This window comes from Talaromyces stipitatus, genomic scaffold (assembly GCF_000003125.1).
Source record: "Talaromyces stipitatus ATCC 10500 scf_1105507295527 genomic scaffold, whole genome shotgun sequence".
In the NCBI taxonomy this organism is placed as follows: Eukaryota; Fungi; Ascomycota; class Eurotiomycetes; order Eurotiales; family Trichocomaceae; genus Talaromyces; species Talaromyces stipitatus.
The window spans coordinates 4,304,802-4,325,302 of NW_002990114.1; the positions used below are offsets into that span (position 1 = coordinate 4,304,802).

Below are 20,501 nucleotides of genomic sequence, written 5' to 3' on the forward strand. Positions count from 1 at the left end.
GTTTGGCCGTAAAATTCGAAAAGGGAAGATAGTCCGCAAAGAAACAAGTGAGTTAGCTTGTATTAGAGTCTGAACGTACCTCCACATTTGTCCTTGGCGTGAGACGGGACAGACAATCACTGGGACCTTTAGTCGCTGAGCAATGGACCAGTTGTGATAGAGAGCGCGGCCAAGGGTCTCAGAACTCCAGGCAGCAACGATTAGTACCAGGAAAGATATAAACATCGTTGCAGGTGAGGAGAACAATTGAGAAGATGCCAGGCCCCAAGCGTCATTGCGTCAAGCTCCTCCAGTCGGCACTCTAGAATATTACCTTCTGGTCGAAAACTTGTGTATCCCACACGAGTACGAACACTGAGCGTACAGCCATACTGGGTCTCTGAATGATTACAGCGAGATATGGTTACGCGCCGCTCCCATGAAAAGTCACGCTATGGCTGCAGCAATTGCAAGCGAAGACGAGTGAAAGTATGTGATCACCTCTACCTTTGAAGACATAAACAGGACTGCATTGAGTGCAACATGCTAATGATTGTATTAGTGTGACGAGAAGCGGCCATATTGCAAAAATTGCACTCAGCGCAATGGCACATGTGTCTATACCGCACCAGTGCCTTTTGCCTTTGCGAGTAGATCAGAAAGATCGGGAACATCCTCACCAAAGACTGTCAGATCTTCATCTGAGGCTAACAGCTCCATTAGCAACTCTATCTCCACCCTAGGTGCGACAACTGGGGCAGCTCCACTGAATTTGGACCAGCTGGAACTTGAGCTCCAGTGGATCATGCACACGCACAAGCTTTTCGCAAGAAATGAAGAAACAAGAAGAGTTTGGGAAATGCCAGTGCTCCAAGAGGCACTACATACTCCGTTTTTAATGCATGGAATACTAGCCATTTCCGCATTGCACCGTGCTCATCTTCGCCAGCATGAGCGTCGAGCGGAGTGGCTCAATATAGCGATCACGCATAAGATCACGGCACTGGCTCTCTTTTCAGAACAGCTGCATCATATCCATGAGTCTAATGCAAGAGCAATGATGAGTTTTGCCGGAATTGCAGTTGTGTTCAGCTTTGCGAGCGCTGTGCATTGTGCCGGCCCCGACGAGGGGCCTAGTCTGAATGCCTTCGTTGATATCTTGATACTGGCTCGCGGAGTTCAAGCAGTCGGGAGCCAAGCGATGGAATTCCTTCGACATAGCAATTTTGCCCCCTTATTCGATATGACTGACCCCGGGGCAACGGTTCCTGATGATGTTCTTGCAGCGCTTGATTATCTTGATGATCTAAATGCTCAGTATAGTCAGCAAGGGAATCATGATGGACAGTCCTACGAGTGTGCGATCCAAATTATGAAAGATCTGGCCCCTTTTACCTATGCAGAGCGAACGTCATTGACAGTAGTGGGTGGGTGGGCTATTCGATCTCCGCCAGGTTTTTTGGAAAAACTGAAAAAGCGCGAATCATTTGCTTTGGTGATACTTGCACATTTTTGTGCGTTTCTGCACATCGCTGCAGAGAACTGGTGTATTGGATCCTGGGGTCGACTCCTTCTAGGGGAAATAGTGCAGGTCTTGGATGCCGACTGGCAACGTCATATTAAATGGGCAGTAGTGCAAGTTTTGAGATGATGATTTACGTGACCAGTGACGATCTTTCACTACGATTGCTTATTATTTAACGCAAAATTTCAGACATATATCTCGATAAGAACACCTGGTCAACAGTAATAGTCCCTAAAATCATTTCATCATGTAAACTCCCCACAGAGCAAATTTTCATGCATTACCTTTCTCAAACTTCTCCTGACCAACCCAACTCGAGCGCAGGGGCTGGAACAAACTTGCGGGTCCATAGGACATTCTCTGAGTACTTGTGGCCACGACCTATCAAGCAGTTGACCTCGCTGGGGTGCGCATATTGAAGAATAAGCACGGTAATGAACATAAGGAGGGCATCGAAGACGTAGATGAAGGCCTCATGCTTCATCAGATATCCACTATAGCCTTGCAAGTATTCCACCACACGAATGACAGAGCGAATCAGGATCAAAATGCTGGCTGTGTAGAGGGCAATCATATGGCGGGTCCAGAGACCTTTCAACTCGATCGAACGGGGGGATGGGGTCTTGGCGACGCGAGTCTGGAAGACAACAGCACTGATGGTGAAAAGACTGAAGAAAATGATCTGCACGAAGAGACCGCCGATGATGACATGTTCGCCGGTAGATGGACCGGCTGAGTTTGAGACCATAAGACCCGCGCCTTGAGGTCAGTTAGTTTAGCGCTCTTGGTCGTCATGGGCTGGAAGATTCTACGTACCTGAGGCCTGCATCAGGAAAGAAAGCACATCGCCAGTGACAAACGTCTTAGTGAGCCATCCTACGCGGATGATGAAGAGTTTCTCTGCTTCAAGCATACAGATGATTCGTCCGAGAGCCATATAGATACTCGCAGCGAGGAAAGCAGGCGCAATCAAGATCAATGCGCTTTGCAAGATATATGGCCCCTTGGTGAAGTCCGGTGCCTCGGATGAAGCCAGGAAACGGCCTACATAACCAATAGTCTCGACTAGAAAGAGAGCATCTTATTAGTATTCTCTCTTGAATTGAGTGATGGTCGTGTTCTGAACTTACAGATTGCACCGATCAAGAAGGGGATCATGAACCAAGTCCTTGTTTGCACGAGCTGATAGAAATGCAAAAGGCTACTAAGTCCGAACAAAACAATGAAGATGACTGCCGCCGCATTAGACGGGGTATAGTAGTAGAAAATGAAGGACATTGCGTCTCTTTTCTTGTATGGCCTGCAGAAAAATCTAGTCAGTCCTGCCGGATGTTATGGATGTTGTGAGACTCCGAATTGACACCCAGGCCCATCGATCTGGAGACTTTATATCCCCACAATCAAGGCGAAGGCCACTATCTCTTATTCACGGCCATGTCCCTTGAGCTATTTATCCTCGTATTCGTTCCATGCTCCCTTATGGGAAGGCTAAAGTGGGACGTCTGGTGTTCGCCCCTATTTGCTACTATTTTTTGGGGACTGTTTCTTCGTATTCGTGATTTTATCCATTTTAGGAATGGATCGGATTTCTGAGAGTACGAAAATTTATACGGTTCTTCTTGAGCCAGGCGTATTTTAGATGGACGAGTTTTATGACCCGCTAAGAGACCTTCTAGGAACCACCATGTCCCTCTGCCATCCAATCGAATCTCATACCAACTAGGTTTCTGGAGTGACTTGAGACAGACAGTAGTCAGATCGATAGTCTCTGACAGTCAGGCTCATTTGCCAAAACTCTCTGCTTAGCGTGTATACGAAAGCCGCGATATTCAACGATAACCTGAATATTTAAAGTGTAGTGACCATAGGAACCATTCATTGGAAATTGCTTCGCAGTAACATTCATTTTTCACTGTTCTATTCTTTTTCCATTCTCTCATTTTTTCTCCTTCAATAGTCATGTCTTATAAACTTTACAATTATGATCCTTCTAGCGGCGTGGCCATTCCTGCAGCTGCCCTTTTCGGGCTAGCAACTGTGATCCATATTGTACAGATGATTCGTACCCGGAGTTGGTACATGATTCCATTTACAATTGGTGGTGTTTGTATGTCATCATACAATAGACGTGAAGATGAATCTGATTGATAATCTAATCTCTCCATTTCAGTCGAGGCGATCGGCTACTTGTGCAGGTACATCAATGCAACCGAAACGCCAAACTGGCAAATTACGCCCTACATTGGACAGAGCCTTCTGATTCTTCTCGCACCTGCCCTGTTTGCTGCCTCTATCTACATGATACTAGGACGTCTTATCGTCGCTGTGAATGCGAGTTCGAATTCAATCATCCGGCCGTCATGGTTAACGAAGATCTTTGTCATTGGCGATGTGCTTTCATTCTTAATGCAATGTGGAGGTATGGTTACTATTTCGCTATCGGGATACAATGGGACTTGCTACAGGAGCTGACGCGACCTGTGCTAGGAGGAGGATTCCTTGCCAGCGCAAAGACCCAGGACAAGGTGGACATGGGCGAGCATATGATCCTCGGCGGTCTTTTCGTCCAAGTCTTCTTCTTCGGATTCTTTATTATTGTTTCGATAATTTTCCATCGACGAATGCTTGCTTCACCTATGAACTATGTGGGTATATGTCACATTCCCTGGGCACGCTGTATGAATGTCTTGTATACTGTCAGTTGTCTGATCATGATTCGTTCAATCTACCGGGTGATTGAATATGTGCAGGGAAGCGGTGGCTATCTGCAAAGCAAGGAAGCATTTGTATACGTTTTTGATGCCGCGCTGATGTGTGCTTGTTGTATTGTTCTGGTTGTTTTACACCCAAGTAAAATTCTGGCTGAACAGGGGAAGCAGTATCAAAAGACAGAAGATCTTGAGATGTTAACCAACCGTTATGAGGCTGGACGAAACTATGATGTTTTGAGCTGAGAAGGTGTGATATAGAAGCCTCTATTTCTCCGTCCCTCTGGATATGCGGAGACATATGTATGATCCCTACAATCGCATAAAGCGGCTGGTTTACTGTCCACCTGCAATAAAGTGGCGCCGATAAGTAATAATCACACACATTTGAAATTTCGGTAGATTGGGGATGCCATGTTAAGATAATTATACGGATACGAGATCTATATCTGCAACAATAGCAGTGGGGGACATGACGTGTATCAGGGTTCTTAGAAGACTGTGGCACACTGACACTGTTATTACTGATGCCTATGAAATCTAATGCCAAAATTGGAAACAGATATGAATTTTGTACATACATTGTTCAACGAGCGCTAACCAGGCAGATGGATAATGGCTGTTTTGGGGCTTGAATACTCATCTATATCTCAATCTCTTGGTGAACAATTCACTCCATCGCTCAAAAAAAAACACAATTCAAAATGAAGTTCGCAATTCAACCAACCTCAAAAACCAAGCTGCGACTGGACATAGCCCTGTACTCCCTCGTCGCTCTTACATTCATACTCATCATCGTCCGGGTAGCCAACAAAGGCACTCCCTCATCAAGAGTTAATACATGGGGAATTGCAGTAGCAAGTTATGCACATCTTTTTGTAGATATATGCTAACACATCTTCCAACAGTGTCTGAAACCTGCAGTCTTCTTAGCATATCAAATTGTGACAGGACACGTGGACCGCTTCAAAAGATGGAGAAGCATTAAAGTCAACAAAATTCTCACCATTATCGATACGGTGTTCTGGTTTGCATTATTCATCATCACTATTTCGGGGACTTCATCATCACATAGTACGATTAGTCGGGCCTTAGGTGCTATTATCATCATACTGGCATTGATTTTATGGTAAGCGATCTCCTCCTCCTCCTCCTCCTCCAGTTTCAAGACTTGAAACTGATAAGATACTTGTGCCTTGGATTGCATTCAGAGCTATGTTTGCATCCGCATTCGGAAGCGCGAAGAAGATGGTGACACCTCTGTCGACACCATTGCATTACAAAGTGCTTGGGGTAAATAGACCTGCGCTATTTGCGAATCGAGCGGCATTAGGTAGCTTCTACCTTGTCTGGTACAGGTGAGATGCGTTGGAATCCGGAATATAGTGTAATTGTATGGTAATACAGCTTTACTAGCAAAATTATATATGTGCGGACGTGTTGCAATTGCGGAACATGGAAAAATACTGTAACACAGCTGTATATGTGACGGCTCGGCGTCAACACAACTACAACTAGGGCACGTTCGAATAAAGCCCTATTAAAAGATAAGGTTATATAAGGTTATCAATGTAGTATATAGAAGTATGTAGCTAGACATCTTACCTAGACCTTACAGGATTAGATTCAAATAGTGAATATTAGACCCCCTTCTTCATCATCACTAATTGGACTAAAATTATTCCCCTTTATATTTATTTCCTCTTTTATTGCCTGCTTCTCCTGATATAAAAATATAAAAGATATTCATTGACCAATTTACATTGGTCCTCCTTAAGGTCAAATCTTGATATACACATGAACATCATTAGATCCCTAATTTTTTAGGCTTAAGAGAGCCTCGACAATAGTAATACATATCCTAAGCAGTGTTAAAGAGTTGTTTAACGACTTTACGTAACGATAGTGATCGGAAGCAATAGATACCTTTGGAGTCATGCTTCTCACTGGAGTCGATTGAGAGAGATATAGGTTGGTCCGTCTAGGTCAGTATGGTACCGAGCTTATACATAGTGTAAAACAGACGAAGGAGGTTCGATTGTCTCTATAGCAAATGATGCCGAGCGAGGCGCATGAATGAAACAATGGAGCCATGTTTTGACAAATGCAGAATGGTTCTCAGATAATTCTGTTAACGGATGCTTACTTCTTACGAGTAATGGCGCCTTTTAAACAAGTGGTTCCAGCAGCAACCCAGCCCATATAAAGTCAAGGCTCCCTGGTACACATGGACCAAGTAGTACCGTCACTACAGCAAACAGCAGTTCCGTTACTGGAGCAGGCTCGTCCACTAACGGCAGTACCAGGGGCCATTGCACTTGCGGCTGACGGGTGGGCAGTTAAGAACGAGCTAGACAGGACAGTCGATCCAGCTCATTTAGATGGCCCAAATATCAACTGCTTCTAGCAGGATCCCGGATTCCCAGTCTAGGATTTTTGATGAGCTTCGTGTGTAATTTCTTCCCTCTGTAGAGCATGTGTCTTGGTTTGTTGGGAATAGCACGACTTGGTCGGGAAATACGTTATCCCTGGGGAAAGTGTAAGGCAGCTTTGATGGGCTTAGGTACTGGTACGCTTACTATTGATACCCCGCTTTCGATTTGCCAAGCTGGGCAGACTCGAAGCTGACAAGCTATCCAACTTCCAACTTCAGCAATCTGAGAATTCTACCCTACATTCTGCATTGCTTCGAATTAGGGAGTGGATAGAGAACCTGAATGTCGTGTACTAAGACTGATACAGTTTCTCATGTTATCAATGACACGCAAAATAACTTCACACATGATGACTACACGATCGCATGGATCTGCGCCTTACCCTTGGAAATGGCTGCTGCAACGACCATGCTGGATGAGATTCACCGCCCCCTTCCTCAACATCCGACCGACCCGAATGCTTACACAGTTGGCAGGTTGAGAAGTCATAATATAGTGATTGCGTGTTTGCCCTCTGGTATGTACGGGACAACATCTGCTGCGACTGTTCTGTCGCACATGCTGCCGACATTTCCCTCTCTTCAGTTTGGGTTGATGGTGGATATTGGAGGTGGAGTACCCAGCAAGAAGGTTGACATCCGACTTGGTGATGTAGTAGTCAGTATGCCGACTGCATCCTCTGGGGGTGTGGGATAGTATGACTATGGGAAGGCTCTTAGTGGACGCTTCCAGCGCATTGGATCACTCAACAAGCCCCCTCTATGTCTGCTGACCGCAATGTCTAAAATACGCAGCAATTACTTTGTCAGAGGTACGCCTATTGAAGGAACCATATCTGATACACTCGAGAAACATCAACATATGCGACAAGACTTTTCCCGACCTGATGTAGATTGGCTTTTTAGTCCAACGTACAATCATCGAGATAGCAAACCTGACTGCTCAACATGTGATCATAATCAGAGAGTGGATCGTTTGCCACGAGCAACCAAAGAACCCATGTTCATTATGGCTTGATTGCTTCTGGAAACTAAGTGATGAAAGATGCCAAGACACGAGACTCCATCGCTCGGGAGATGGACATCCTCTGCTTCGAAATGGAGGCCGCCGGACTGATAAACCAGCTTCCATGCCTGGTTATCCGAGGAATCTGTGACTATTGTGATTCTCACAAAAACAAACACTGGCAAGGGTATGCAGCTCTAGCCGCTGCTGCCTACGCAAAAGATCTCTTGACAGTTGTGCCCGTCGCTTTCAGCAACAGAAGAGATCTAGTTGAAATAAAAAACGGTGAGAATACATCCATAACTCTAGTCTAACACTATTATTGTAGTACTGACATCTTTCCCAGCATCAGCAACGCTTTCACGCGAGAATTTGGGTATATAATTCGCTGCAAAGTTCTCTATACACAGCTGACCCAATACAGAGTGCCTTAGGTCACTTGGTTTCCCCGAACAAGAGCACAGGTTCAACGAAATACATACTGCAATGCACACCTGCACATGGCTGCTAGAGGATTTGCAATATTAGGCATGGCTGGCCAGCTCGCGAGGGCTATTTTGTGTCAAAGGGAGCCCTGGGAGCGGAAAGTCCGTTCTCATGAAATTTGCTGTTCAGTCAATGACCTACATAAACACTGGACAGCTGGTTGTGTCCTTTTTTATCAACGGCAGCGAGCCACATATGCAGAAAACACCCCTGGGGGTATTTCGAGCTCTCTTGAATGGCACGCTCGAATCTTTCCCGCAGTACCTTTCCCAGCTCACCCGACTTTTCGAGGATAGGGAAAACGGTTCGGAGCCTATGAAGCAGGTAGATGGAATTGGGTGGAAAAGGAGCTTCAAGATTTCATATCACGAGTTCTGACTGTGGGGACTAAGCGTTGTCCTGTCCTTATCTTTGTGGACGCGCTTGATGAGTGTGGAACAGATGCTGCTAGAAGCTTGTTGGCATATTTCAAGGATCTGATGAAGAATGTCGAGCGTGAAGGAGAACAGGTAAAAATATGTTTTTCTTCCAGACATTATCCTATCCTTGGCCTTGATAACATTCCGGAAATCTGGGTCGAAGAGGGGAATAACAAAGACATCCAATTTGTTATTCAGGATTTACTTAAAGAAATTGAACCAGGAGAGACGCGCCAGTAGCTTGAAGAGAAGATTTTCGCAAAAGCCCAAGGCGGATTTCAATGGGCAGTACTTGTGTGCAACAAGGTCATCAAAGAAAAAGCCCATGGAACCAAGGTGCAGAAACTGCATAAAATGCTCAAATTGATTCCGGAAGCTCTTGACTAGCTTTACTCCAACATTCTGTCTGATGTTCAGGAAACCGAAAGACATCAGATGCTGAAATTGTTCCGTTGGGTTCTATTTGCCGAAAGACCGCTGTCTGCTCAGGAGCTTAGGGATGCTCTTTCTATTGATGAGGACACGGACTGTAAGGCTAGACTCAGAAACCATGAAAGCTGGTCTGATACTTTGGCTGATTTTGAGCTGCATGTGAAACATCTTTCCAGAGGTCTGGTGGAATTTCAAACACGCGACATTTGGGAGCAATACGAACCTGGTGGGGAAGACTCTGACCGAGAGGCCTAATTCATTCACCAATCAGTTGCTAACTTCTTACTAAATGATTTTCTCCACCGCAGGGACCAAAAAGTTTCTCACACTCCTGTTGGAGATGGCCATTATCAACTATCAAGGTCTCGTCTTAAATACATGACATTGGATGAGGTCCTGGAAGGTGCTGGGCTACCCCGTTACAGGCTATGGCCTATATTTCCGTTGGTACCATATGCTATTCAATTCCTATTCCACCATATCCGGAAGGTGGAACAGGAGAGGATCCCCCAACATGACCTTCTATCGTTGATACAATGAGATAATCAATCCAAACTAAAGAAAATTGCGAGTCTGTGGAGAGCTTCTGATCCTGACAGTATCCACACGCCCTTGGGGCGGCCATTCATTGGGGCGACAGCGCTCCATGCGATAGTTGCGTTTGGATCAAAAAGCGCATTTGATGATTTCTTGCGGAGAGATGCTGTGCAACTTGATGGCACAGACACCGATGGGAATACGCCGTTGATCCTTGCAATCAGAGAGGGTCATCAGAGTGTAGCATTAGCGCTTCTTGAGCGGACAAATGAGGCCGAAATTCAAAATTTAGAAACTTCTGAGCAGGGCAGAGCTTGTCGTGAAGGGGAGGAGCACCAAAAATATCAGTTGATAAATGTTAACGCGGAAAACAAGGACGGCGATACCCCGTTGACCATTGCAGTGACAGAAAATGCTGGGGAGGTGGTTCTCAAATCAATTGAAGCAGGGGCGAACCTGAATTACCTTGGCCAGTCGGCAGCTCTTGTTTCCTGCGCCATACGTAGCAGAGACGAAATATTGCTGAAGAAGCTTCTCGAGCTGAACTTCAATCTCGATGGAGCTGTCTACTGCGCATTACTAGAGCTTGAGAACAGTGGTAGTGCTCTTAAAGTATTCCTTTCAGAGCTTCTCAAAGCCGGGGCTAACGCCAGCAGATCACCAGAATTCTATAGGAGAGTTGGAAGGGAGGGGGAAGACGAGTACGAAAGCGATGGTGGTATACATGATGATCACGCAATCTCGATAGCATCACGCAGAGGCCAAGCAGCCGTTGCGAATATTTTGCTCACTCATGGCATATCGGCAACAACCCAAAACCAGTACGAGGAGACCCCACTACTCATTGCCTTGACGGAAAACCATGAAGATACCGCACGGCTTCTGCTTGAAATGGAGCCATCTGCGGTAGAACTCGAAGATGAGGATGGCCGCACTGCTCTTTCAGTGGCACTTGAGATGGAACATCTCGAGATGGCAATATGTTTCATTAAGAAAGGGAAATTTTCGGCGACAAGTGCAGGATTACGGGATGCACTTTATAGGTCGATCAACGGAGACATGTTGGAGGTCGTAAAAGCCATTCTAGAAAAGGATAGGAGCACATTAGAGGGCAAGTATAGTGATAATAAAACACCACTACATTTAGCAGCATAAAACGGGCATGATGCTGTTGTCGATTTCCTTCTCGACAAAGGTGCCAATATGGAGTGTACAGACGACTTGGGTCAAACACCACTGCTTCTCGCAGCACAAAATGGGCATGATGCTGTTATCGATATTCTTCTCGACAAAGGTGCCAACATTGAGTATACAGATAAGTCAGGTCGAACACCACTACTTCTGGCAGCACAAAACGGGCATGATGCTATTGTGAATATCCTTCTTGACAAAGGTGCCAATATTGAGTGTACAGATGAATATGGTCGAACACCCCTACTTCTGGCAGCACAAAATGGCCATGAAGCTATTTTTAATACCCTTCTTGGGAAGGAGCCAATATTGAGTGTAGAGACATCTCTGATCGGACATTACTACATCTAGCAGCACAAAATGGGCATGAAGTTGTTGTCAACACCCTTCTTGACAAAGGTGCTAATATTGAGTGTGCGGATAAGTCTAGTCAAACACCACTACTACTGGCAGCACAAAACGGGCATGAAACAGTTGTTAATACCCTTCTTCAGAAATATGCTAACATTGAGTGTGCTGACGGTTCTGGCCAAACACCATTGCTGTTAGCAGTACGAAACAAACATAGCCCACTTTCTTTACAACTCCTGGGAAAAGGTGCGAACCCCAACTCTAAGGATAGCGTTGGCCTAACGCCAATGTTTTGGGCATCAACCCATGGACAAGCTTCAGTCATAAGACTACTTCTCAAGAAGGGCGCCAACCTTCAGCCCACCGATTGTATTGGTTGGAGACCAATGTCAATTGCAGCAAAGAAGGGCCATACAGATGTAGTCAAATTGCTTCTTGAAAGAGGTGCTATAACGGAAGCCACCGACAAGTTTGGGCAAACCGCACTGCTCTTAGCAATAAGACATGGGCATGGGGAGATAGTGGAGCAATTTCTTGATCACAACAAAAAAAGCGGTTTTCGAACATGAGACAACGTTCTAATTTTCCTATTCGTGTGTATAACATCTGCTAGAGCAGATTCGGTAATGATAATGTACGGATTGACCAGAGCTTTATAGTGAATGACTTGCAGGAAGAGATTTCCCTTTCTATTTGTTTTAATATTGTAGTGCAGTCCTTCAGGATCAAATTGTTAATTTGCAATTAAACATGTCGCGGCGTGACCGTTTCAACGAACATTTCAAACGATTTCTGGAAAAACCCCGATAAAAAGACAAAAGCTCCAAAGGAACCTGAGAGGCCTCCAGAACCGAAACCTTCCGACACTCTTTCTCGGCCTACCAAGTCGTCCGGTAACATGTTGAATGCATGCGTCCTGGAGCTGGATGTAATTTTGGATGAAGCGTACAAACAGCTCCGTAAGGAGGATGAAAAGCTTATAGAAGCATACGAGAACGATTTGTTGGACCAGCTTGAGCAAATTGAACCTGGCACTGATCGCGATATGCGTCTTCGAAAACTAGTGGAACAGAGAATCCACAGCATACAGAACTCACAATTGGAATTCACTGTAGGCAGGAAAGAAATCGTCGTTAGGGACCAGGCCCGCAGGGTTATCCATACAATGCTCGGCTTCAAGAATTTCATTACAACTGCTGAGCTCTGAACCACATGTTGCAATGGCGTGGGCTGGAGTCCAGGTTCTTCTAGATGTAAGTAGAAGTTATACTTTTATATTTACATTTCTCTTTTTTATTAAACGGCAAATTTTTATTCTGGAAGATCTATTGACGTTAACTACTGTCCATAGCCACTCGCTAAGTCTCACACAAGATAAAGATGCCATGCAGGGCTTCGAAGCCATCTCGAACCTCCTCATTCGATACCGACGTATAAAGCGTACGCATACTGAGGACATTTACTCGCTAGAGAAGCCAGAGATTCTTGTTCCAAAGGTTTCCCAGCGTCTAATAAATCGATATCTCCCGGTTCGCCTTCAGTATGCCTGCCGTAGTTGGGTTTCCCACCTCCGACAGAGCAACCTAGTGGCTTCAGACAATGGAGTGGTACATAATTTTCTTTCTAAAAGTACACTCCTTCATTGCCTTGCCTTGAAGCCCCGAGCATCATTGGCAGAGCGCCTGAAGGAGTTCGTATGGTAGTAGAGTTGTAGGATCATTTGTCTACACTTCCAGTAAGTGCTGGGCTGCAACAGCTATCAGCCACCTAAACTAACGCCAATATACCAGTTAATGACTCCCGCGATGTCCCACGGTGATGGGGGTCATGTCATAAGCCGCAGAGGAATATATCAATGGATTGGATGGATCTGGCAAAATCACTTTCTGACCGCTCTTATCAACCCCACAGATGATGAACGGCACCTCTAGCATCTCTGGAGCCACGCTTATTCTAACAAGAAGCTGTGGGGATCTGCGTTTTAGGTAGTATCCACTACCACAGGATAGACGAGCCAGCGACGATGCTATCAGTATTATCATTGCAGTCACCAGGACGAGTTGAATCCCACATCACCGTGTTGTTGGGATAATACAGGCCCTTGCTATTGCTCACAGGAACTTCATTGTTACCATCCATGAAAGACATCAATCTGATTAGAGTTTGTGTTTTTAGATTCTTTCGGAGTTTAAGGTCAATACTGCCTTTTTTAAGATCAAAAGCTGTTAGGGTTAAAAATATGACCAGTTTTTGACTTATTTGTTGTGGGGATGATTATTCTGATTCCGCCACGGGTTAAGGTCAAAAAGATAGCAGGGAATCTCTAAGTCCCATTTGACGTACGAGACAACACTGAATTCGTTGTCACTCATAATTGGGCTTGTAATGTGAAAGCTGACAACAGGCTTGATCTCCTCATTGTTACCCGGTATATTAACTCTAGACTATAACCCTAACCCTAAGTATATGCCAATGGGCACTGGAAGGGAAAGTCGGTCCCCAATGACGTCGTAAAAGAAAATGAGTTATTTCGCTCACTTTATTCGACTCGGACTTACAGACAGGTGAATCATCAATGTAGATATCAGTACGTTCTCCAGACTTCAATTGTGTCTAGCGGGCGCTTCCACCAGCTTCCCGAATTAGCCCAAGCGTTAACGGAAAAGTCGAGCCAACTATCAATCCTTATATGGCAAGAGTAGTCCGGCGTGATGAATGAAGCCTGTAAATGACACCGAACAAGATATAATACCTGTGAGCATACGCGCAACGTCAAACTTGGCTGCTTCTTCACCTATTCATTCTTGTAAGCAGAGCGGGTTAATGTATGTGCTATTCAGAGAAGCCATATTTCAGACTAAGTGCAATGGTGACGGGGCACATTAAAGAGGGCAAATTTGTATCTTGTAATCAGAGAGAAGTGATGCTTTCGGAGCAGATAGAGACTCGGGATCATGCTCCGATGAGCATAGTCTAGATGAGATCGAAGCAGGCGCATACTGCAATCAGGAAAACTGCTCGGGAATTTATTCCTTCTGAGCCCTAACTTATCCCAATTGATGATCATAGATAGCAATATGTTGCAATTAGAGGTTAAGCAAAGCGACTGATGATGGATTCCTCTTCCAACGACCTTTACATGCATGCCTGCAGGGCTAGGGCTAGGGCTATTCTAACCAGTGACCACAATCAGCAACAACCACTATGTACATAGTACCTACGTAACATAACTACGTAGTACTATGTTCGTATCACCAACCAATCAAAAGCATTGAACTATACGCCTCGGCAAACTAAAACCCAAAAGAGAAGTCCCAGTCGACCAACCAATCATTGAGGGCACATCTACTTTGACCAATGGGTTGCCACCGATAAGAACGCAGGAGACAGCCAATCAGCGCTCAGCGGGACAAAAGGCGACTAAACCCCAAACGGCGACCAACGGCGTTTTCCCTAAATTAAAGCACGCTAAGCCCCGATTCAGCAGGTGCGGAATCGAGTCAGAAAATGGCTTTTTTTGTTGCTTCTTTGGGACTGGATGCTTTCTGTGCTTTTCGTTATCATTATCGTCTAGCTTAATCTATGATGTCAATATCGAGTACGCAGTATATCGCCTCTATATTAAGGATACATACATCACGATCGATCTAGATGAAGTTGAATGTTGAGCACTGAGCACTGAGCACTGTTAATAAGGTTATCCGTTCTCCCGAGTGGAACCCGGTCAAGAATTTATATCCGATCGAACACCCAGCCCACTTCTGTCCGTAATAGAATCCATTGCATAACAAAAACTGTCTCATTGGATTAGACGTGTTTACAGGGCCTTTAAGAAGGGAAAGTCGTCGTGTTTTGGTTCATCTCGCACGAGAGGCCACTTCCGTATTGAGATATTTCTCGCGTGCACTGCCGGGACCGGGACCGGGGGGGAGGGGTGTTGAGAGACTCCTCGGAAATAGAATAATGCCGAGATATCAAAGAATGCATTGTACGACTTCGAGGAAGCGGTGTGCGGCTCAGATAGTATGAGTGAGTGACTCGGCGGTGATCATTCTGGTCTGGATGTATCATATCATATCTATACATAGTAGACTATATCTTAATTCTAGTAGTATACGGAGTATCGGTGTTGAGTCTTGGAGCTAACGCTCCAACGGTGCGGTATGCTAGCGTCCCACGCTGATTGGCCCGTCGGCGATCAATGAGGATCTTCACGATTATGATGACCTTCGATGTCATTAATCAATTTCACTTCCTTTCTTCACCCACTATCGGGATTGAGCGAGTGTCGTTGTCTTAACTGTAAGGTTGAATATGTCTTGCACGTATTGTCTAATCGTTGCCGAGTTCTTTCCAAGGCAATGCAATACGTATCAAGGACGGCATCCCTGCCACGGCCCTGCCCGTGATCCCGGCTCATATAACAATCTATGATATCTCTCGGCGGGTCGCACGAACATGCTCTGATCGCCGCCTCGTCCTGATATCGAAGCAGAGCAATAAGGAATATGTGTTACACGTCCACTATCGGAAACGATAGAGAATACTAGTCTGACTCGTGACTAGCTAGGATTTATGTGGCGCATCTAGGGCTCCTGGATGGCTGGTCCCGAACAGCGATGGCTTGGCCAGATTTCTCGGCCTCATTTGGGATTGTCATACCAGCCAGACCCTAAACGGAGGACTCCGTCAAACGCAGAACTAGCTGTAAATATCCTATGTACTGTGTACTAGTAAATAGATATGCGAGAGTGATGCACTGGATCATCATTTGCCACGATCGAGACCTGTGTCAATAATGAAGCTGAAGACGGCTTAAGTAATTGGGGAGTGAGTACTGGTATAGTGGTTGGGCGGCGAGGCTTCCCGAAACGGCGGTTATTCGTTCTTATTCGCCCCTTTCTGGGTCGCTCCTTCCCCGCCGCCATAATTCATCACCGCTTCCTTCCTTCCATTCCTTCCTTCCTTCCTTAGGGGCGAACTAGTATTATTACTACCCCGGCGCCTTCCTTGATTCTTCCCTCGCTCATTTACTTCTCTCGACGACACTCTCCTCTCCTTACTCTCTACTCTACTCAACAACCACCCAACCCAACACTACACAATACTACACACATCGCCGTACTGGATACTCGAACATCATGGCAACCTACGCTCCTCTCCCCGCGCAGACAATCACCAATCCTGGCCAGATCTCCATCTACGGCCACCCCTCCCCGACAAACTCCAACACCAACACCCCAGCCAACAGCTCACCCACTTCACCACATCTAAGCACAGCAACCATCCTCCTCCCTACCCAGTCACGTCAGATCCGTCCCCCAAAGGCGCCGCTATATGTTCCCGCCGTGCTGCGTCCGACCGAGCGACCCAGTAGACCTCAGACTGGAACAGCGCCCACGACTCGAGATCCGTCACCCATCACGCCGCCTCGCAGTGTTCACGGTTCACTCGATAGTTTGAACGAAGATGCGTCGCCTGTTGATTTTCAGAAGAATTTCCAGTCGAGGAATACGGTGAGCAAGGTTGCCGAGGATGTGTGGAAGAAGGGTGAGCGATTAGGCGAGGTGACTGGTGTGCCGACACGCGACCACTGGAAGGTTAGTTTATTGTTCTCTTTCTTTATCGCATCTGCACATATCCATTGTTTGGGAGACAAAAGGAAAGGAAAAAAGGAATAATTCCTGTGGAAATGGCTGTTTATATGTATTGTCTGCGGGGGTCCCATGAGCCATTTTATTCGCCTATTACGTGCTCGATGACATGACACTTGACATTAGATATCCAAATCCCTCATCATCCCCTTGCTTGGCCTCACCTCTTATTGCACAACATATCCCTCGCCGATTTTAATTCAAGAGGCTAATTTTTTCATAGGCCGACTCTGCTTCTCAAACTTGTGATTCACCCACGTGTCGCTCCTCGTTTGGCATTTTCACCCGTCGCCATCACTGTCGTCACTGTGGCCACGTCTTTTGCTCAAGTCATACTCCCTACGTGGTCCCTCTCGATCAGAATGCGCGTTTCCACCCAGAAGGATCCGCCTCCCGGGCCTGTGATCAATGCTACAAGGCCTATCAGCGCTGGGAAGAGTCTCGCGCTGCAGGCATGAGTCGCATTCAGCAGAAACTAGACGCTCGTATTGACGCTCAGATTGAACACGAGGAACAAGTCGACGATGCTGCCGAGGTTCCCCATCGCCAGCAAGAATTCACTGTTGCCAGCAGTGTTCCTCGCGACTGGAATTGGAGCACTTTTTAATTCCCCCCTCCCCCCTCTTTCTTCTTTCTTTCCTATTCTCTGGGGAGGTTACGTGATTTGGTTTTGATATCCATGATTCCCCATTTGTTTTTTTTTTCTGAGCGCGTGCACTTTTGCGACGAGCGCTATCATATCTGCAATGTTGCTGGAGTTGGCGCCATATAGAACTGTTTGAGTCATTTCCGGCGTTTTTACCTTGATTTCTTGTACATAGTCATCGTCGTTAGTCGACTGAGCCTGCTATTCTGATTAACGTAGAGCTACTAATGTCATTTTATGAGCTAATAGATCAATGCTCTCTATCCTCTCTATCCTCTCCAAGCTCTAAAGAATATTCACCCTTTTAAACATACCAACATGCTCAATACCTTCCTCATCCCACCGCCCCATGGTAGAATCAGTCTCGTACCCGAAACGAGCGTACATCCCTTCAACCTGGACCTGCGCATGCAACCCTATCAACCCATTCCATTTCTTCGTTTCTCTTTCAGACTTCCCATCTTCGCGTGCAATGAGGGAATACATTTCACCTATCCTATCCCTGTTAGATTGAGCCCACGACTCGACTGTCCGCATAAGCAAGTGAGATATCCCCTTCCCGCGGAAAGAGGGCAGAATAGCGACTCGAGTGATTTTTATATATGGTTCGTGCGTGTAATCATATCCCACTTTTTCTGTTGATGACGTTGGGTGAAGAAGATGAGAGTGAGACATATGTGGTGGTGGAACAAGTCTGATAACACCCACCGGGGTTCCTTTTCTTAAACCCCCATCTTCATCCTTCTCCAGATCTTGATCTTGGTCTTGGTATGCTTGTGGAAGAGCATAAACAACCCACCCCCAACTCCTCCCATCGTCATCATCCACTTCTCCCTCCGCGGAACAACCCTGCTCTTTTACAAAGACTTCATTTCGAATAAAGAGGGCGTCGTTGTAGATTTGGTTCGTTAAGGGTTGTTGTGTGTTGGAAGTATTTAATACATTTTTATCTCCATTGGTGGTGGCAGTGGTAAGGATTTGAGGTGGATAAAAGGATGTTGTGAATTTGTAGGGTTGGTCTGTAGTAGTCATTTTTATATTTTAGATGAAATAAAAGAAAGATAATTGAAAGGGAGAAAAAAATTTGTAATGGTCGCCCAATAAAGATCCTTTTCTTGGCTCGTTTTCTTTTGTACTGGTGAAAAAGGATAGAAAGGACAAGATGAAGGAAAAGTGTCAACACACTAAATACCAAGAAATGAATCCATTAAAGGGGGAAAAAAAAGAAAAGAAAAGAAAAGAGGGAAAGAGGGAAAGAGGGAAAGAGTGTAAAGTGATATAAATAATAGAGCAAGAAAAGTAAAGGAGCGAGAGATCTCATCTTGATAATAACCCTAACAGCTGGCATGGGCCACAACCACCGCCCAATTCGGATCTGGATACGTCCATCCACTAACCACCTGCCTACTCGTTCCATAATCCCAATAGCCGCATTTCTCTACTATATACTGTGCTCCAGCCGCAACTAAAGTAAACGAGTCGATTGTCAAAGATGACTTGGCCTAATCTCATATCAGCCAAACATCCATTCAACAGGGGGAAAAGAGGGGGGAGAAATACATTCGTATTACACCACCAAATACCAGCATTGTTGGAACAACTAACCCTACCACAGCCATTGGGCCCATTTGATGGTTTCTCCTGTGCCAGTTTTGGGTCTACAAGGTGTTGGACTCCTGCCATGATGGAGCCTACTTCGGCTACCTTCCATTGAGGCCCGTCCGGGTGGCATTTGTATTGGGCGTTTTTGAAGTTCTGGCGTTTGTCGAGCGGGGTTAGGTGAGCTGTTGTGTCATTTTCAAGGTTGATAGGAAGGATTGAAGCGATGAGACCGTCCAAGGGGTCGTCGTCTGGGACGTTGATTGCGGCGGCCTGGGGTGATTCATTAGTTGGATAGTCAATGTTGTAGGGGGGAAGAGGGGACGTACATTGACATTCAGCAGCAAGAATGCCGACCAGGGAAGAAAAGACTTGAGAAACATGATGAAACGGTTTCGCCTCGGGTCAACTTGATCTGTTGAAAGGAAGTGAATGAACTTGCTCTGATGCAAGGAACAAACATAAGACGAGGTCGAAACCTTCTTTAAATACACCCTGACTGTCATTGATATCTTAAACCGTATACAATGAATCGGGATAATCTTACAACTTTTTGTCATATTTCGGGTCCTGCATTCTTTGTGTCTTTTTTTTTTCCCTGCCTCGTGGAAAACAAGGATGTCGGAGGATAGATTGAAACAATTGATATCTTTGTCGTTCGCGCATTCCGACAATGAATGACTTGCAACGGAATATTTGTCCGGTTGTCTGAATCGCAGGCATATCAACAACAAGTCGAGTATAAGAGGTACTTTGTGTAGAAACTTGAAATATCTCATGTACCTGACTATCAGTCATTTCGCTTAGCTTTCTAGGCATTCTTCCCGTCCTGCTGATCTTCTGAATCTGGGTTGCAACAGAAAGAATCACCACCCAGGGCAAAAGCCCAGCCGGATCAAATTACGATGATGAGTTCACTACCCTCTCCGCCTACAACGACATAAAAATTATTTGTAGCGGTTGCGGTGGCTGTCTTAGCAGATAGACTAGGAGAACTACATTGTCTGAGGGTATACTGACGGCCTCTACAACCGCTACATTCATAAGCCGAAAACAGCCCGTGGTCATGATTCTGAAAATGGAATCGAAGGACAAGAGCAACCACCAACGGAGCCAGGGCTGGACCTGCATAGACCACCTATATCTTCAACAACGACGCAGACCCCATGATGGCCATCGCTGGAACCGGGCACGCCCAAGCGGGAAACCCTTTCATATTTTGAGCCCGCCAGAATCAATAATGATAATCCCATTTAGTTCCATGACTCGCAAATGTTCCGTTCGAGTCATAGTCTATTCACGAGCGGAGCCAGAAGAAGCCTCGCTACTCCAAAGGGGAGATGAGGAAGGCCGATTTGGAGATTGTTCAGCACGTGAAAGTGCTTGAACAGTGAGGGAGTCGAGGTGATGACAGTGTTGAAGGCTGTGTAGAAAGAGACAGGCCGACGTTCTTGAATGGGGTTTGAAATTGTAAGTCTCGCTTCTCGAGCGTAGGAATCTCATCGTCCTGGCCCATCAAATAAAAGACAGGCCG

At 45.8% G+C, this 20,501-nt stretch overlaps 10 protein-coding genes across 10 annotated transcripts, besides 3 other annotated features; 7 read left to right on the forward strand and 3 right to left on the reverse strand.

Annotated features, from left to right (window-relative positions):
• Window positions 1-399: 399 nt before the first annotated feature.
• On the forward strand, window positions 400-1,630 carry TSTA_096090 (uncharacterized protein; the record flags this gene model as incomplete). The annotated part of the gene is made up of 2 exons (XM_002479278.1): window positions 400-468; window positions 542-1,630. The coding sequence occupies 2 exons, from the start codon at window positions 400-402 to the stop codon at window positions 1,628-1,630; spliced, it is 1,158 nt and encodes a 385-aa protein (XP_002479323.1).
• A 163-nt stretch (window positions 1,631-1,793) lies between these two features.
• TSTA_096100 (uncharacterized protein) lies at window positions 1,794-2,782 on the reverse strand (the record flags this gene model as incomplete). Its single annotated transcript, XM_002479279.1, has 3 exons — window positions 1,794-2,263; window positions 2,321-2,569; window positions 2,635-2,782. 3 exons carry the CDS (start codon window positions 2,780-2,782, stop codon window positions 1,794-1,796), a joined length of 867 nt encoding a protein of 288 aa, XP_002479324.1.
• Window positions 2,783-3,463: 681 nt separating this feature from the next.
• On the forward strand, window positions 3,464-4,458 carry TSTA_096110 (RTA1 domain protein, putative; the record flags this gene model as incomplete). Its single annotated transcript, XM_002479280.1, has 3 exons — window positions 3,464-3,611; window positions 3,675-3,923; window positions 3,992-4,458. The coding sequence occupies 3 exons, from the start codon at window positions 3,464-3,466 to the stop codon at window positions 4,456-4,458; spliced, it is 864 nt and encodes a 287-aa protein (XP_002479325.1).
• A 458-nt stretch (window positions 4,459-4,916) lies between these two features.
• On the forward strand, window positions 4,917-5,513 carry TSTA_096120 (uncharacterized protein; the record flags this gene model as incomplete). The annotated part of the gene is made up of 3 exons (XM_002479281.1): window positions 4,917-5,045; window positions 5,121-5,341; window positions 5,426-5,513. 3 exons carry the CDS (start codon window positions 4,917-4,919, stop codon window positions 5,511-5,513), a joined length of 438 nt encoding a protein of 145 aa, XP_002479326.1.
• Window positions 5,351-5,372: a microsatellite.
• Window positions 5,514-6,439: 926 nt separating the features above from the next.
• On the forward strand, window positions 6,440-7,343 carry TSTA_096130 (uncharacterized protein; the record flags this gene model as incomplete). Its single annotated transcript, XM_002479282.1, has 4 exons — window positions 6,440-6,543; window positions 6,576-6,664; window positions 6,713-6,781; window positions 6,955-7,343. The coding sequence occupies 4 exons, from the start codon at window positions 6,440-6,442 to the stop codon at window positions 7,341-7,343; spliced, it is 651 nt and encodes a 216-aa protein (XP_002479327.1).
• An 809-nt stretch (window positions 7,344-8,152) lies between these two features.
• TSTA_096140 (cortactin-binding protein, putative) lies at window positions 8,153-10,681 on the forward strand (the record flags this gene model as incomplete). The annotated part of the gene is made up of 6 exons (XM_002479283.1): window positions 8,153-8,354; window positions 8,463-8,647; window positions 8,798-8,893; window positions 8,975-9,167; window positions 9,261-9,516; window positions 9,589-10,681. The coding sequence occupies 6 exons, from the start codon at window positions 8,153-8,155 to the stop codon at window positions 10,679-10,681; spliced, it is 2,025 nt and encodes a 674-aa protein (XP_002479328.1).
• Window positions 10,682-10,729: 48 nt separating this feature from the next.
• Window positions 10,730-12,275, forward strand: TSTA_096150 (inversin, putative; the record flags this gene model as incomplete). Its single annotated transcript, XM_002479284.1, has 3 exons — window positions 10,730-11,030; window positions 11,072-11,623; window positions 11,890-12,275. The coding sequence occupies 3 exons, from the start codon at window positions 10,730-10,732 to the stop codon at window positions 12,273-12,275; spliced, it is 1,239 nt and encodes a 412-aa protein (XP_002479329.1).
• A 3,733-nt stretch (window positions 12,276-16,008) lies between these two features.
• Window positions 16,009-16,040: a microsatellite.
• A 169-nt stretch (window positions 16,041-16,209) lies between these two features.
• On the forward strand, window positions 16,210-17,329 carry TSTA_096160 (FYVE domain protein, putative; the record flags this gene model as incomplete). The annotated part of the gene is made up of 2 exons (XM_002479285.1): window positions 16,210-16,668; window positions 16,946-17,329. The coding sequence occupies 2 exons, from the start codon at window positions 16,210-16,212 to the stop codon at window positions 17,327-17,329; spliced, it is 843 nt and encodes a 280-aa protein (XP_002479330.1).
• A 289-nt stretch (window positions 17,330-17,618) lies between these two features.
• On the reverse strand, window positions 17,619-18,400 carry TSTA_096170 (GNAT family acetyltransferase, putative; the record flags this gene model as incomplete). The annotated part of the gene is made up of 2 exons (XM_002479286.1): window positions 17,619-17,653; window positions 17,683-18,400. 2 exons carry the CDS (start codon window positions 18,398-18,400, stop codon window positions 17,619-17,621), a joined length of 753 nt encoding a protein of 250 aa, XP_002479331.1.
• Window positions 18,401-18,585: 185 nt separating this feature from the next.
• Window positions 18,586-18,610: a microsatellite.
• A 92-nt stretch (window positions 18,611-18,702) lies between these two features.
• TSTA_096180 (uncharacterized protein) lies at window positions 18,703-19,350 on the reverse strand (the record flags this gene model as incomplete). The annotated part of the gene is made up of 3 exons (XM_002479287.1): window positions 18,703-18,870; window positions 18,929-19,240; window positions 19,297-19,350. 3 exons carry the CDS (start codon window positions 19,348-19,350, stop codon window positions 18,703-18,705), a joined length of 534 nt encoding a protein of 177 aa, XP_002479332.1.
• Between the last annotated feature and the right edge of the window lie 1,151 nt (window positions 19,351-20,501).